The 15866-nt window shown below is 38.6% G+C and overlaps 1 protein-coding gene across 2 annotated transcripts in view; it reads left to right on the top strand.

Moving 5' to 3' along the window:
- Positions 1-15866, top strand: part of TRRAP (transformation/transcription domain associated protein) — a 382824-nt gene that overhangs the window by 203721 nt on the left and 163237 nt on the right. For both annotated transcript variants that reach the window (XM_053694540.1, XM_053694539.1), the window contains exons 46-52: positions 2270-2416; positions 2644-2846; positions 5773-5894; positions 6105-6318; positions 8182-8361; positions 10091-10237; positions 12432-12551. In XM_053694540.1, coding sequence (XP_053550515.1) covers positions 2270-2416; positions 2644-2846; positions 5773-5894; positions 6105-6318; positions 8182-8361; positions 10091-10237; positions 12432-12551 — 1133 coding nt within the window. The remainder of the gene's footprint in view (positions 1-2269; positions 2417-2643; positions 2847-5772; positions 5895-6104; positions 6319-8181; positions 8362-10090; positions 10238-12431; positions 12552-15866) is intronic.

Here is a 15866-nt window from a genome sequence, read left to right as displayed (position 1 = left end):
AATTGCAAGGCTGTTTTAAATTTCTGCTAACATTTCAAAAATTATTTTATTTATTTATTTTTTTAAATCGGCTTTATTACTATCAGAAAATGGAAAGAAAAAAAAGAAAACCTTACAGGTGATGGAGACAACAGCTGCTTTTGTGAAATATATACATTTTTAAAAATATATAAAGCAACTGATTCACTTAGCGCTGTGGAATCTGTTGGTGCTCTACAAATAACCGATAATAATAATAATAAAGTGACAATGGTGTTAAAACTTTACTTTAAGTGATAAATATGTCAGACTTGATTGTAGAACCATATATCAATAGTTTAGTATTTTCCTTCAAAAATTATTTTTAATTCTTCGCTTATACGATTATGTTTCCGATTACATAATGATTTTCGAGCAGCACATGTATCGGTCCCTTTCACTGACCAAATAGCCCTTGAAGGTATTGCTGTAGCTGTGATGGACATTTTTGCCAGTATATTCTGCACGTGCTCCTGCGCCGAATTGGTTCTGTCAATAAAGCTGGCCTAATATCGTAAAAGGAACCGGGCAGCTCACGTCTTTAAATGCTAGCTGTCTCTAACTATATCCTCCCCAGTGATCTAGACAGACAGGTGTAATTTTATTCCAGGAATTGCCTGTTTGTCAGGTGTCAGGCTGTATTGTGGAAAACACCGATGGAGACAGTAGCTTTATATAATCACTTTCCCCAAAGTAGTTCAAGGTCAGATGTTACAGAACGCTCAAATCTCACACTTTAGTAATTGAAAAATACTAAGAAAATGTTGTGGGATTTGCTAAGAAAGACATTTAAAGAAAATTCCTGTTGAATTTTTGATATTTAAAACCATAAACTTTTTTTCACTAGAAGTACAGACTTGTAAAAAAAATACGTACTTTTTTGTTTGTAAATATATTTATTAAATTACGTTTTCATATGTACAGGCTGGTGTGAGTTGTGCTACATAATATTAAGTGAAGCATAAAAGGGAATTTTTTATAGAATAGAGTTATGTTTTATTTTAATGCCTTACAAATAACAGGCCAAATTAGGGTAAATGTGGAGTATAGCGTCCCAAATTATGTAACCCTGTTATAAGGGAAGGAGACGGGAATCCCGCCGTGGGGGGGCATGTATAGGTTCCCAGCAGCGGTTGCGGCACCCGGGGCAGTTATTGGAACAGATCACTCTGTTCTAACACCTGCCCTGGATGCCACAACCGCCTCTGGGAACCTATACATGCCCCCCCCCAATATGTTGTACCTTTTTGAAGTAATTCCCACATCCGGCCAATTAACTGGTACCAGGTAAAGTAATTTCTGCAATTAATATAACATGGTTGCATAATTTGGGACGCTAAACTCCACATTTACCTAAATTAGTGTAATAAATAATACGTTTTAGAGAATGCGTTAAAGGGATATTTTAATCTATAAAGAGCTTAATAAATCGGCTTTTTGTAAGATTTGTGGGTGCGTGTCAGTATTCATCAGTACAGCCGAGACGGTCAGCATAAGTATTGCTGTCTACAACACACTTTCTCTGCTAGTATTCATTTCTATTAAACTTTTTGAGTGAAAAAAAAAAATGTCTGTCTTAAATGCAGGTTTTGAAATTGTTTGCATAATATGTTACGTTATGATGTGCTGACCATAGTTCTAAAATGACAGTGCTTAAAAGAAAGATATATTTGCCAGGAAGAAGAACCTCCCGCCAGATCGGACTGTGGTAATGTGCAAGTTAGGTTGCAGAGGAGAATAGTAGATATGAGCACCGTATAAGGTCACTGTTTCAAAATCTTTGGAGCTTGAACTTCAGCTCCATATTAGAACTGTATTAGTGAAGCGCTGTAAAGCGAGATATACCTGTATACTAGACCCTAGTGACAAACCCAATGCATTATTCGATTGGTTGTGCATCCGATGACCTTACAGAGACACGGGTCAATCAGAAAAGCACATTGTGGGGGGTGGGACCCATGGTTAGGTTCCCAGAGGTGGTTGCAGCGTCCGAGGCTCTGATTAGAACAGGCGTTAATGCATGATCTGATTGGCCCGTGTCTCTGTGAGGTCACTGGATGCACAAGTAATTGGATAATGCATAGGGTTTGTCGCTACCGCCTAGTACCTGTATCTATCTTTTTAAAAAATAAAAATTCTGGAATTGACTGTCCGTTTAAAGGTTTTCATTTAGTATTGAATAACTTTGCATAAAAAGGGCATGTAGTATATATAAAATATGAAATTCCTTATCATAATCTGATTTTTTTAGGCACTTTAATGATCTTGAAGTCAGCCTGTAGCAATAACCCCAGCTACATAGACAGACTCATATCTGTCTTTATGCGCTCACTTCAGAAGATGGTGAGGGAGCATTTGAATCCACAGGCGGCCCCAGGAACAGCAGAAGCCAACCCAGGTAACATTTTATAGCTAATAATCCACAGGAAATAAAAAGCAAGTGTGTATGCACTTACTCAGCATATGTTTTTCCAGCTTTTGGATGGGAAGAATAATTGTGTGTACCTCATTTTAATGGTTACACATGTGACTGTGCCAGCAGCCTACTAGGGTGGAGTTGTTTAAACACCTTTCCGTTTCAGCTAAGAGACGTCCTTCCTAATACAGCTTCTATTAAATCCCCAGCAGGCACAAGTGAACTGATAATGCTGAGTTTGGATTTGGTAAAGACTCGATTGGCGGTAATGAGCATGGAAATGAGAAAGAACTTCATTCAAACCATCCTGACTTCTCTTATTGAAAAATCTCCAGATGCCAAAATTCTCAGAGCCGTAGTAAAAATAGTCGAGGAGTGGTTGAAAAATAACACTCCCATGGCAGCAAATCAGGTGAGAGACTTAATGAGTTTGGCTTAAGGTTCTTTTTTGTCAGCTTGGAACAAATTTGCTTTTTGAAATGTGAGAGAATTATTTATATTATAGAAAGAGTTCTTTGTATGTATAATGTGTTTTAAAGTGGTTTCAGTCATTCTTTTTTATACAAAATTTATCATGCCTCGTTATAAAATGTCTCAATATGTAATAGCCCCGTGTAGCTGCCATTATTTTAGTTGATGATTTTTTTCTTCTTTATTTTCATATTCAGCTAGTTTGTGAGTAGTTCTAAAATTAAAGGGATAGGAAAGTTAAAATTAAACTTGCACAATTCAGATAGAACATGTAATTTTAAGACACTTTTAAATGTGCTTTTATTTTCAAAAGTGCTTTGTTCTCTTGGTATCCCTTGTTGAAAAAGAATATGCACATATGCTACACTAGTGGGAGCTAGCTGCTGATTGGTGCCTGCACACACTTGTCTCTTGTAATTGGATAACTAGCTGTGTTTAGTTAGCTGCCAGTAGTGCAATGCTGTTCCTTTGGCAAAGAATAACAAGAGAATGAAGAAGATTTGATAATAGATGTAAATTGGAAAGTTTTTTAAAATTGTATGTTCTATCCAAATCGTGTAAGATTTTTTTTTAGTTTACTGTCCCTTTAACCCCTTAATGACAACTGACGTACCAGGTACGTCATGCATTAACAACCAGTTAATGACAATAGACATACCTGGTACGTCAGTTGTCTAAGAGAGTGCTGGAAGCGATCGCAATCGCTTCCAGCAGCTCTCAGGGTATTGCAGTGATGCCTCCATATGGAGGCATCCTGCAATACCTTTTTAGAAGACTCCGATGCAGAGAGAGCCACTCTGTGGCCCTCTTCACCGGTAGCGATGGTGCCGGTTCGTTGGTGGGTGGGAGCATAACAGGGAGGCGGGTGGGCGGCCCATCGCTACCCGGCATCCGGTTCCTGTAAGTGCAATGTGCACACCGGGTGCCGGGAGCGTGCGGGGGCGCGCGTGCACGATTAGCTGGCCACTGACACCAATGAGGAGGGAAGAGGGGGGAAAAAAGATTTTAAAAATATAAATATATAAGGATCGGGGAGGGGGAGGGGGTTGGGGTATTGTGGGGGGCTGCTACACTACAGAAAATATTAATAATTGCAAAAAGAGAAAAAGATACTTTTGTTTTTGGGGGCAAATTGGGTACTGGCAGACAGCTGCCAGTACCCAAGATGGCGGCAAATAGGTAAGGGGAGAGTGTTAGAGAGCTGGGGGGGGGGGGGGGGGGGGGGGATCATGGAGGTTGGGGCTAAGGCAGGGGTCCATCACAGCTAAAACATTTTATTTTTTTTTATTAAAAAAAAAGAAAAACTCCTTTTATTTAATTTTTTCCTCATATTTTATATTTTTTTTATAGGAAATTATAAGATATGATGAAAATAATGGTATCTTTAGAAAGTCCATTTAATGGCGTGAAAAACGGTATATAATATGTGTGGGTACAGTAAATGTGTAAGAAGAAAATTACAGCTAAACACAAACACTGCAGAAATGTAAAAATAGCCTTTGTCATTAAGGGTAAGAAAATTGAAAAATGGTCTGGTCATTAAGGGGTTAAGTTGTTTCATATCTATATTGGGCAACCTGGTTCCTGTTTTCCCCCACATAGGGCTCAATTCTCTAAAGATTCTGTAAGATGCCTCATAAGTATTATGAGACAAGTGTTTGAGAAACTGTTCTCTAGTGAGATTTGTCCTACCCTGTACATACAGCGCTTGACAGTAGCAGTCTGGCTTGTTCAACTAGTACTTAAATCTTCAGACATGCCTCGTTCTTTAATGTTTACCAACTCACATGTGCTGGATAAACATCACTTTTGAACTATTTTTTCAAGAAGGGAAGATAGGTTAGTTTGTGGCCCTCAAGGACTAAAACTGAATACCTCATTGCCCTATATATAGCAGCATAAACTGTAAATTGTTGTGTTTACAGTGCTTCCTGTATGTATAGATTGTATAGTGGATAAGTATGTGTAACAGCTTTACAATCGCTATGCCTAGTACTGCACGGCTTGACAAATCCCAAAATCCTTGGGATCAGATGATATTTATTCCTGGTTCCTAAATATTTTACACTCTGTGTATTTTGTTGAACAAGTACCCTTGATTGTCTCCTAAAGACGGCGTGTAGCTGGCTGATAATTGTTCTTAGTACAAATTTGAAATAAATGTATCAGCTCCAGTGGGACAGTATAGCATCGGCAGATTATATGTACACGTAGTGTCATACATGTGTTTATAATTATTTGCTTCCAAGGGAGAGCTGTCTGCCTTTAAATTGCCAGTCTACACAGTAGATTTGCATAACCAAAAAATGCAAGATAACAAGACAATGCAATAGCACTTAGACTGAACTTCAAACAAGAAGTAGATTTTTTTCCTGACAATTTTAAAAGTAATGTCTTCTTCCACTCCCCCTGTACCATGTGACAGCCATCAGCCAATCACAAATGCATACACGTACCATGTGACAGCCATCGGCCATTCACAAATGCATACACACTTAAATTATTCTTGCACATGCTCAGTAGGAGCTGGTGACTCAAAAAGTTTAACTATAAAAAGACTGTGCACATTTTGTTAATAGAAGTAAATTGGAAAGTTGTTTAAAATGGCATGCTCTATCTGAATAATAAAAGTTTAATTTTGATTGAGTGTCCCTTTAAGATATTAATTTCTGAAATGTATATAGTGGTTTATGAGTCAGTTTTTGTATTTATTTATTGGGGCAGAAGTAGTTTCATTAGCTAGAACCCTGATAATAACCAAAACTGGTTATTTCTAAGGCCCTCTGTGTCACGTTTGTATGAAATGTATCCCGTGGAGTGTGGGATATATGTTTTGTGGCCTGTAAACACTTTCTCCTTATTTACAGACACCCACACTTCGCGAAAAATCCATTTTGCTGGTGAAGATGATGACCTACATAGAAAAGCGGTTTCCAGACGACCTTGAATTAAATGCACAGTTTCTGGACCTTGTAAATTATGTTTACAGGTAAAATAGTTTAAAAATGTTATTTGAAACTGATAATTTTATTACTTTTTTTTTTTTTTTTTTTTTTTTTTTTTAAAAAGCCTCAGTTTGATGATCTTTGTTTTCTTTGTTTCGTTGCCCCATATAAGAGGATAATTCAGAATGTTTGTCTTTTTCACATTTGTCAGCTAGCGTGCTCAACTAAACTTTATTTGTGAATGTTGTCCTCAGGGATGAGAACCTTTCAGGGAGTGAACTTACCGCAAAGCTAGAACCTGCCTTCCTATCAGGTCTGCGCTGTGCCCAGCCACTGATACGGGCTAAGTTTTTTGAAGTGTTTGACACATCCATGAAACGCCGTGTTTACGACAGGCTGCTCTATGTTACATGTTCACAAAACTGGGAGGCAATGGGAAACCATTTCTGGATCAAACAGTGTATTGAGGTAAGTAGAGCATACCAGACTGTAAAATAAAGCCGATAGCCCCCTGGGATAGGATATACATGACCACCAAAGAGAACTTGTGTTTCCTGATTCTGTTTGGTTCATTTTAAAGGGACAGTTAAGTCAAAAATATATTCAAATAGAGCATGCATTTTTAAACAACTTTCCAATTTATATCTGTTTTAAAATTTGGTTTGTTCTCTTGATATTCTTTGTTGAAGACTAAACTTACGTGGGCTGATAGCTTAGAAGTGTGCACGTGCCTATAGAAGTCTGTGGCAGCAGTGTTTGTAAATATGTATACAATTGCTATATACAGTGTTGAAAACTCTGCTGTCAGATGGCTTAAAGGACCAGTCAACACTGTAGATTTGCATAATCAACAAATGCAAGATAACAAGACAATGCAATAGCACTTAGTCTGAACTTCAAATGAGTAGATTTTTTTTCTGAGAATTTTAAAAGTTATGTCTTTATCCACTCCCCTTGTACCATGTGACAGCCATCAGCCATTCACAAATGCATACACGTACCATGTGACAGCCATCAGCCATTCACAAATGCATACACACTTATTCTTGCACATGCTCAGTAGGAGCTGGTGACTCAAAAAGTTTAAATATAAAAAGACTTGGCACATTTAGTTAATGGAAGTAAATTGGAAAGTTGTTTAAAATGGCATGCTCTATCTGAATAATGAAAGTTTAATTTTGATTGAGTGTCCCTTTAAGACACATGCATACTCTTGAGACCACCTAGGATTACTTTTTAACAAAGGATACCAAGAGAGAACTAAGCAAAATTGATAATAGAAGGAAACTGGAAAGTTATTTAAATTGTCCTGCTCTATCCAATCAATTTGATTTTGACTTTACTGTCCTAGTACGAATACATTGTACACAGTGTTTTTGTTTGTTCGATATAACAGATAACGTTTTAAAATATTACAATTTTTTAGTGTAAAAAACACCTTCCTCTGCTGAATTAGTTTTACTTTCTCCCACATTTATCGTTAATTCATATTAAAGGGACAGACTATTCAAAACCAAACTTTCATGATTTATATAGGGCATGGTATTTTAAAACAACTTAACAATTTACTTTTATCATCAAATTTGCTTTGTTCTCTTGGTATTTTTTGTTGAAAGCTAAACCTAGGGTAGGCTCTTATGCTAATTTCTTAGCCCTTGAAGGCCGCCTCTTATCTCAGTGCATTTTGACAGTTTTCACAGCTAGACAGAGCTAGCTCATGTGTGCCATATAGATAGCATTGTGCTCACCGACGTTGAGTTATTTATGAGTCAGCACTGTTTGGCTAAATTGCAAGTCTGTCAAAGCAACTGAGATAAGGGGACAGTCTGCAGAGGCTTAGATACAAGGTAATCACAGATATAACAATTATATTAATATAACTTTGTTGGTTATGCAAAACTGGGAAATGGTTCAACAATAACAATTCTGGAGGAGACTGTCCCTTTAAGCAGGATATAAGTCTAGGCAATTGGTGTCTAAATGTAGCCACCAATCAGCAAGCACTACCCAGGGTTCTGAAACAAAAATGGGCCGGCTCCTAAGCTTACATTCTTGCTTTTTCAAATAAAGATACCAAGATAACAAAGAAAATTGATAATAGGAGTAAATTAGAAAGTTGTTTAAAATTGCGTGCTCTATCTGAATCATGAAAGTTTAATTTTGACTGTACTATCTGTTTAAAGACCTTTGGTAAATGTCATTTTTAGCTTGTTTTTTTGCAATACCTTAATGAAATGATCATCCTGTTGACTTGACTGCTTGTTTTTTTGCAATACCTTAATGAAATGATCATCCTGTTGACTTGACTGCTTGTTTTTTTGCCCTCTTTAGCTTCTGCTTGCAGTGTGTGAGCGAAACACTACAATTGGCACAAGTTGTCCTGGTGCTATGCTGCCATGTATCACTAATGTCATTAATCTGGCTGACAGTCATGACCGAGCAGCGTTTGCCATGGTAACCCACGTCAAGCAAGAGCCAAGAGAGCGAGAGAACAGCGAATCCAAGGAAGAGGTATATTTGTCTTTTAAATACTTTAAATTATTCTTTACCTTTTAAACCTATGTGTAGTGGGCAGAAGAAGTATTAATGTGGCTTTTCACTTGGTTTTAACACCATGGTGCCCACTGTGTGACTTTTATGATACTTGCACACAAAATCCTTTTCTTAAGTCTTTACATCAGTGTTAAAAAATAAATAAATCTGAATTTGAAACATTTACTTTGTTTCAAAAGCATGGGTGTCCACAGAAACAGAAATATATGTTTGCCAGCCGGGTGGCATAATGAAGTAGCCGGGTGGGGGCAGTGTAATACTCTTCAATATTATAACATTTTTTTGACATTTATAAATGTTACTTAAGTTATCCAGTGCATAAGTTAATTGCATAATTTGGCTTAAATAAAATAGCATGAGCCACAAACATTTAAAATATTTAATAATAACAAATGTTAGCTTTATATTTGTTTAAATTTTAACTGGGTGGTCAGTAAAATCAATGGCGTGGTGCGGCACATTTACAGGAAGCTCATTCCCCATACACTGCATGCTGGGAAATATAGTCAAGAATTGCAGTGGCAAAATACTGAGGGTGACATAGTAAACTATGTCTTACAGCACACTGTGTAATTCCCTTCATGCTGTGCTTCTTTCTCTAAAACAGAGCTCAATTTTTTTTTTCCAGTTTGTACTCCAGATGGGGAGGATAATTCTCTCTCACTCTCTCTGTTTCTCTGTCTCAGAAACTTACTTGTTTAAGCAACACAGTGAGTACAGGAAAGAAACAGTTGTTGAGTCTTCTGTTACAAACCAGGAGTTGTAGAGAGTTAATGAGGGCCAATATAAACAATTGGAAGGCTTTATTTAGCTTGATGTGTACTGTTTGAATTGTATTGTATTCTATATTCATACCAAGTTTCATGTACATATATATGAATGTGCATATTAAAGGGACATAAAACCCAAATTTTTTCTTTCATGATTTAGATAAAACATCAAATTTTAAACAACTTTCTAATTAACTTCTATTATCATATTTTCTTCATTTTCTTGTTATCATTATTTGAAAAGCAGAAATATAAGCTCAAGAGTGTGCACGTGTCTGTAGCACTATAAAGCAGCAGTTTTGCAACAATGTTGTACATTAGCAGGAGCACTAGATGGCAGCACTATTTCCTGTCATGTAGTGCTTCAGGCATGTGCACGCTACCTACCTAGGTATCCCTTCAACAAAGAATAACATGAGAATGAAATAAATTTGATAATAGAAGTAAACTGGAAACGTTTTAAAAATTGTATTCTCTATCTGAATCATGAAATAATTTTTTGGGGTTTAATGTCCCTTTAATGTGGTTTAGAGTACTTTGACATTCAAAGTAATTTAAACGTTTATCCTGAGAGTAATTATGACGTTTTTATTGCATTTAGGGTTTAACTATTTGTAAAAATTAAATTAAATGGCCATTGTAGTGCCAAAAATGATATACTTTAATTTGTTAGCGATATCATTTTTGCACTGCTGACCCCTGCAAGTCTATGTTTATCTCCGGGAAAACAGTTAAACACATAGTTAAACTACTGTTTGGGAGCTGCAGAGAACTGCTGATCCCAAGCAGGTACAGGTGGTGAACAAATCAGCAGTGACAACCAAAGGGCGGGGTCATGCAATTGGCACTGCTGATTGGCTTATAAATGTATTACATTTTTTTTTTTTTTTAATCTATTTGTCTCATTTGTTCTTCAGGATGTTGAGATTGATATAGAGTTAGCACCAGGAGATCAGAGCACTAACACGAAAACCAAAGAGCTTTCTGAGAAAGACATTGGTAACCAGCTCCATATGTTGACCAACCGGCATGATAAGTTCCTGGATTCACTTCGAGAAGTCAAGGTAAGGGGTCACTATCTATTTCTAGTCAATATTAAGGTGAATGATCATAATAGGAACAATAAAATATATCATTTGGCAATTACATTGAATTTTTTTTTCTTACAGATGAAGATAGAATTTTTATAGTTTCTCAACAAAAGTTATTTCCCTGTCCTATTGCTCATATATCTAGCCAGTATTGTCCTACCGCTCATATATCTAGCCAGTATTGTCCTACCGCTCATATATCTAGCCAGTATTATCCTACCGCTCATATATCTAGCCAGTATTATCCTACCGCTCATATATCTAGCCAGTATTGTCCTACCGCTCATATATCTAGCCAGTATTGTCCTACCGCTCATATATCTAGCCAGTATTGTCCTACCGCTCATATATCTAGCCAGTATTATCCTACCGCTCATATATCTAGCCAGTATTGTCCTACCGCTCATATATCTAGCCAGTATTATCCTACCGCTCATATATCTAGCCAGTATTGTCCTACCGCTCATATATCTAGCCAGTATTATCCTACCGCTCATATATCTAGCCAGTATTGTCCTACCGCTCATATATCTAGCCAGTATTGTCCTACCGCTCATATATCTAGCCAGTATTGTCCTACCGCTCATATATCTAGCCAGTATTGTCCTACCGCTCATATATCTAGCCAGTATTATCCTACTGCTCATATATCTAGCCTGTATTATCCTACCGCTCATATATCTAGCCAGTATTGTCCTACCGCTCATATATCTAGCCAGTATTATCCTACCGCTCATATATCTAGCCAGTATTGTCCTACCGCTCATATATCTAGCCAGTATTGTCCTACCGCTCATATATCTAGCCAGTATTGTCCTACCGCTCATATATCTAGCCAGTATTGTCCTACCGCTCATATATCTAGCCAGTATTGTCCTACCGCTCATATATCTAGCCAGTATTATCCTACCGCTCATATATCTAGCCAGTATTATCCTACCGCTCATATATCTAGCCAGTATTATCCTACCGCTCATATATCTAGCCAGTATTATCCTACCGCTCATATATCTAGCCAGTATTATCCTACCGCTCATATATCTAGCCAGTATTGTCCTACCGCTCATATATCTAGCCAGTATTATCCTACCGCTCATATATCTATACCCAGCATGCCTTCTGCGTATGATGATACCAACTGAGCAGTTTTTCTAATTATCAAAAATTGTAATTTTTCACAGATGCCAGTCTTGTTTCCTCCAGTTGACTGTTTCACACTCCATGTCTCCATAGACTCATTGCATTACAATTTGAATCTTCTCAGTCACCATTTATATAGATTGTTCAGTCCTTTGGTCTCAGCCTATTCTGATCTTATAACGCCTTGTACCAACAGCATTTCTGTTATTGTCAGTTTTAGCTCTTTTACTTTGGCCATATTGTTATTTTTAGCCCTTTTCCTCTGGCCATATTGTTATTTTTAACCCTTTTTTTCCGGCCATATTGTCAGTTTTAGCCCTTTTACTCCGGCCATATTGTCAGTTTTAGCTCTTTTACTCCAGTCATATTGTGATTTTTAGCCCTTTTACTTCGGCCATATTGTGATTTTTAGCCCTTTTACTTCGGCCATATTGTCATTTTCAGCCCTTTTACTCCAGCCATATTGTCATTTTCAGCCCTTTTACTCCGGCCATATTGTCATTTTCAGCCCTTTTACTCTGGCCATATTGTCATTTTTAGCCCTTTTACTCCAGCTATATTGTCATTTTCAGCCCTTTTACTCTGGCCATATTGTCATTTTTAGCCCTTTTACTCTGGCCATATTGTCATTTTCAGCCCTTTTACTCCAGTCAGTTTTCCCAGTCTAGGCACCTGAAATGTAGTTTCTATCAAAATCCATTTTTCTTTTTTCTCTAAGTTTAGTTATCTCAACCCAACCTCTTGTCCACCGATCTCTCTGGTGATGTCTTTCTTTGCATATTTCTGCCCTAAGCAGTTCTACTTTTTTGTTTGCTTAATTCTATAACATAACTACATGGACACTTAGTATGTCTTCTTTTCATTAATCATTCCTCCCTCACTACTGTGGAAAAATTACAAATATTAATGTTTCTTTTATATTGTGTACTTGCTTATAACTTCTTCAGACTTAGTGCTTGAGCGAGTTAGCTATTGGTTTCCATGTTTCCTTATTTTTTTATCGTCTTCTCTCCACTATTGGTTACAGACAGGAGCGCTGCTAAGTGCCTTTGTTCAGTTATGTCACATTTCCACTTCACTAGCAGAGAAAGTTTGGATTCAGCTTTTCCCCAGATTATGGAAAATCCTTTCAGATAGGCAGCAGCATGTGAGTACCTCAGTTTTACTGTTTTTATTTATTTATGTTTCTCCAACATAGGTGTGTCCGGTCCACGGCGTCATCCTTACTTGTGGGATATTCTCTTCCCCAACAGGAAATGGCAAAGAGCCCAGCAAAGCTGGTCACATGATCCCTCCTAGGCTCCGCCTACCCCAGTCATTCTCTTTGCCGTTGTACAGGCAACATCTCCACGGAGATGGCTTAGAGTTTTTTAGTGTTTAACTGTAGTTTTTATTATTCAATCAAGAGTTTGTTATTTTAAAATAGTGCTGGTATGTACTATTTACTCAGAAACAGAAAAGAGATGAAGATTTCTGTTTGTATGAGGAAAATGATTTTAGCAACCGTTACTAAAATCCATGGCTGTTCCACACAGGACTGTTGAGAGGAATTAACTTCAGTTGGGGGAACAGTGAGCAGTCTCTTGCTGCTTGAGGTATGACACATTCTAACAAGACGATGTAATGCTGGAAGCTGTCATTTTCCCTATGGGATCCGGTAAGCCATGTTTATTAAGATTGTAAATAAGGGCTTCACAAGGGCTTATTAAGACTGTAGACTTTTTCTGGGCTAAATCGATTCATTATTAACACATATTTAGCCTTGAGGAATCATTTAATCTGGGTATTTTGATAAGATTATATCGGCAGGCACTTTTTTAGACACCTTTCTCTTTAGGGGCTTTCCCAAATCATAGGCAGAGCCTCATTTTCGCGCCGGTGTTGCGCACTTGTTTTTGAGAGGCATGACATGCAGTCGCATGTGTGAGGAGCTCTGATACATAGAAAAGACTTTCTGAAGGCGTCATTTGGTATCGTATTCCCCTTTGGGCTTGGTTGGGTCTCAGCAAAGCAGATACCAGGGACTGTAAAGGGGTTAAAGTTAAAAACGGCTCCGGTTCCGTTATTTTAAGGGTTAAAGCTTCCAAATTTGGTGTGCAATACTTTTAAGGCTTTAAGACACTGTGGTGAAATTTTGGTGAATTTTGAACAATTCCTTCATGTTTTTTCGCAATTGCAGTAATAAAGTGTGTTTAGTTTAAAATTTAAAGTGACAGTAACGGTTTTATTTTAAAACGTTTTTTGTACTTTGTTATCAAGTTTATGCCTGTTTAACATGTCTGAACTACCAGATAGACTGTGTTCTGAATGTGGGGAAGCCAGAGTTCCTTCTCATTTAAATAAATGTGATTTATGTGACAATGACAATGATGCCCAAGATGATTCCTCAAGTGAGGGGAGTAACCATGGTACTGCATCATTCCCTCCTTCGTCTACACGAGTCTTGCCCACTCAGGAGGCCCCTAGTACATCTAGCGCGCCAATACTCCTTACTATGCAACAATTAACGGCTGTAATGGATAATTCTGTCAAAAACATTTTAGCCAAAATGCACACTTATCAGCGTAAGCGCGACTGCTCTGTTTTAGATACTGAAGAGCATTACGACGCTGATAATAATGGTTCTGAAGGGCCCCTAAACCAGTCTGATGGGGCCAGGGAGGTTTTGTCTGAGGGAGAAATTACAGATTCAGGGAACATTTCTCAACAAGCTGAACCTGATGTGATTACGTTTAAATTTAAGTTGGAACATCTCCGCGCTCTGCTTAAGGAGGTATTATCCACTCTGGATGATTGTGACAATTTGGTCATCCCAGAGAAGCTATGTAAAATGGACAAGTTCCTAGAGGTCCCGGGGCTCCCAGAAGCTTTTCCTATACCCAAGCGGGTGGCGGACATTGTAAATAAAGAATGGGAAAGGCCCGGTATTCCTTTCGTCCCTCCCCCCATATTTAAAAAATTGTTTCCTATGGTCGACCCCAGAAAGGACTTATGGCAGACAGTCCCCAAGGTCGAGGGAGCGGTTTCCACTTTAAACAAACGCACCACTATACCCATAGAAGATAGTTGTGCTTTCAAAGATCCTATGGATAAAAAATTAGAAGGTTTACTTAAAAAGATGTTTGTTCAGCAGGGTTACCTTCTACAACCAATTTCATGCATTGTCCCTGTCGCTACAGCCGCATGTTTCTGGTTCGATGAGCTGGTAAAGGCGGTCGATAGTGATTCTCCTCCTTATGAGGAGATTATGGACAGAATCAATGCTCTCAAATTGGCTAATTCTTTCACCCTAGACGCCACTTTGCAATTGGCTAGGTTAGCGGCTAAGAATTCTGGGTTTGCTATTGTGGCGCGCAGAGCGCTTTGGTTGAAATCTTGGTCAGCTGATGCGTCTTCCAAGAACAAGCTACTTAACATTCCTTTCAAGGGGAAAACGCTGTTTGGCCCTGACTTGAAAGAGATTATCTCTGATATCACTGGGGGTAAGGGCCATGCCCTTCCTCAGGATCGGCCTTTCAAGGCCAAAAATAAACCTAATTTTCGTCCCTTTCGTAGAAACGGACCAGCCCAAAGTGCTACGTCCTCTAAGCAAGAGGGTAATACTTCTCAAGCCAAGCAAGCTTGGAGACCAATGCAAGGCTGGAACAAGGGAAAGCAGGCCAAGAAACCTGCCACTGCTACCAAGACAGCATGAAATGTTGGCCCCCGATCCGGGACCGGATCTGGTGGGGGGCAGACTCTCTCTCTTCGCTCAGGCTTGGGCAAGAGATGTTCTGGATCCTTGGACACTAGAAATAGTCTCCCAAGGTTATCTTCTGGAATTCAAGGGGCTTCCCCCAAGGGGGAGGTTCCACAGGTCTCAGTTGTCTTCAGACCACATAAAAAGACAGGCATTCTTACATTGTGTAGAAGACCTGTTAACAATGGGGGTGATTCATCCTGTTCCATTAGGAGAACAAGGGATGGGGTTCTACTCCAATCTGTTCATAGTTCCCAAAAAAGAGGGAACGTTCAGACCAATCTTAGATCTCAAGATCTTAAACAAGTTTCTCAAGGTTCCATCGTTCAAGATGGAAACCATTCGAACAATTCTTCCTTCCATCCAGGAAGGTCAATTCATGACCACGGTGGATTTAAAGGATGCGTATCTACATATTCCTATCCACAAGGAACATCATCGGTTCCTAAGGTTCGCATTCCTGGACAAGCATTACCAGTTCGTGGCGCTTCCTTTCGGATTAGCCACTGCTCCAAGGATTTTCACAAAGGTACTAGGGTCCCTTCTAGCTGTGCTAAGACCAAGGGGCATTGCTGTAGTACCTTACTTGGACGACATTCTGATTCAAGCGTCGTCCCTTCCTCAAGCAAAGGCTCACACGGACATCGTCCTGGCCTTTCTCAGATCTCACGGATGGAAAGTGAACGTGGAAAAGAGTTCTCTATCTCCGTCGACAAGGGTTCC

The sequence above is a fragment of the Bombina bombina genome, chromosome 11 (assembly GCF_027579735.1).
Source record: "Bombina bombina isolate aBomBom1 chromosome 11, aBomBom1.pri, whole genome shotgun sequence".
NCBI classification, from domain to species: Eukaryota; Metazoa; Chordata; class Amphibia; order Anura; family Bombinatoridae; genus Bombina; species Bombina bombina.
The sequence above is the reverse complement of the archived record's forward strand: the minus strand, read 5'-3'. Positions and strand labels throughout refer to the sequence as shown.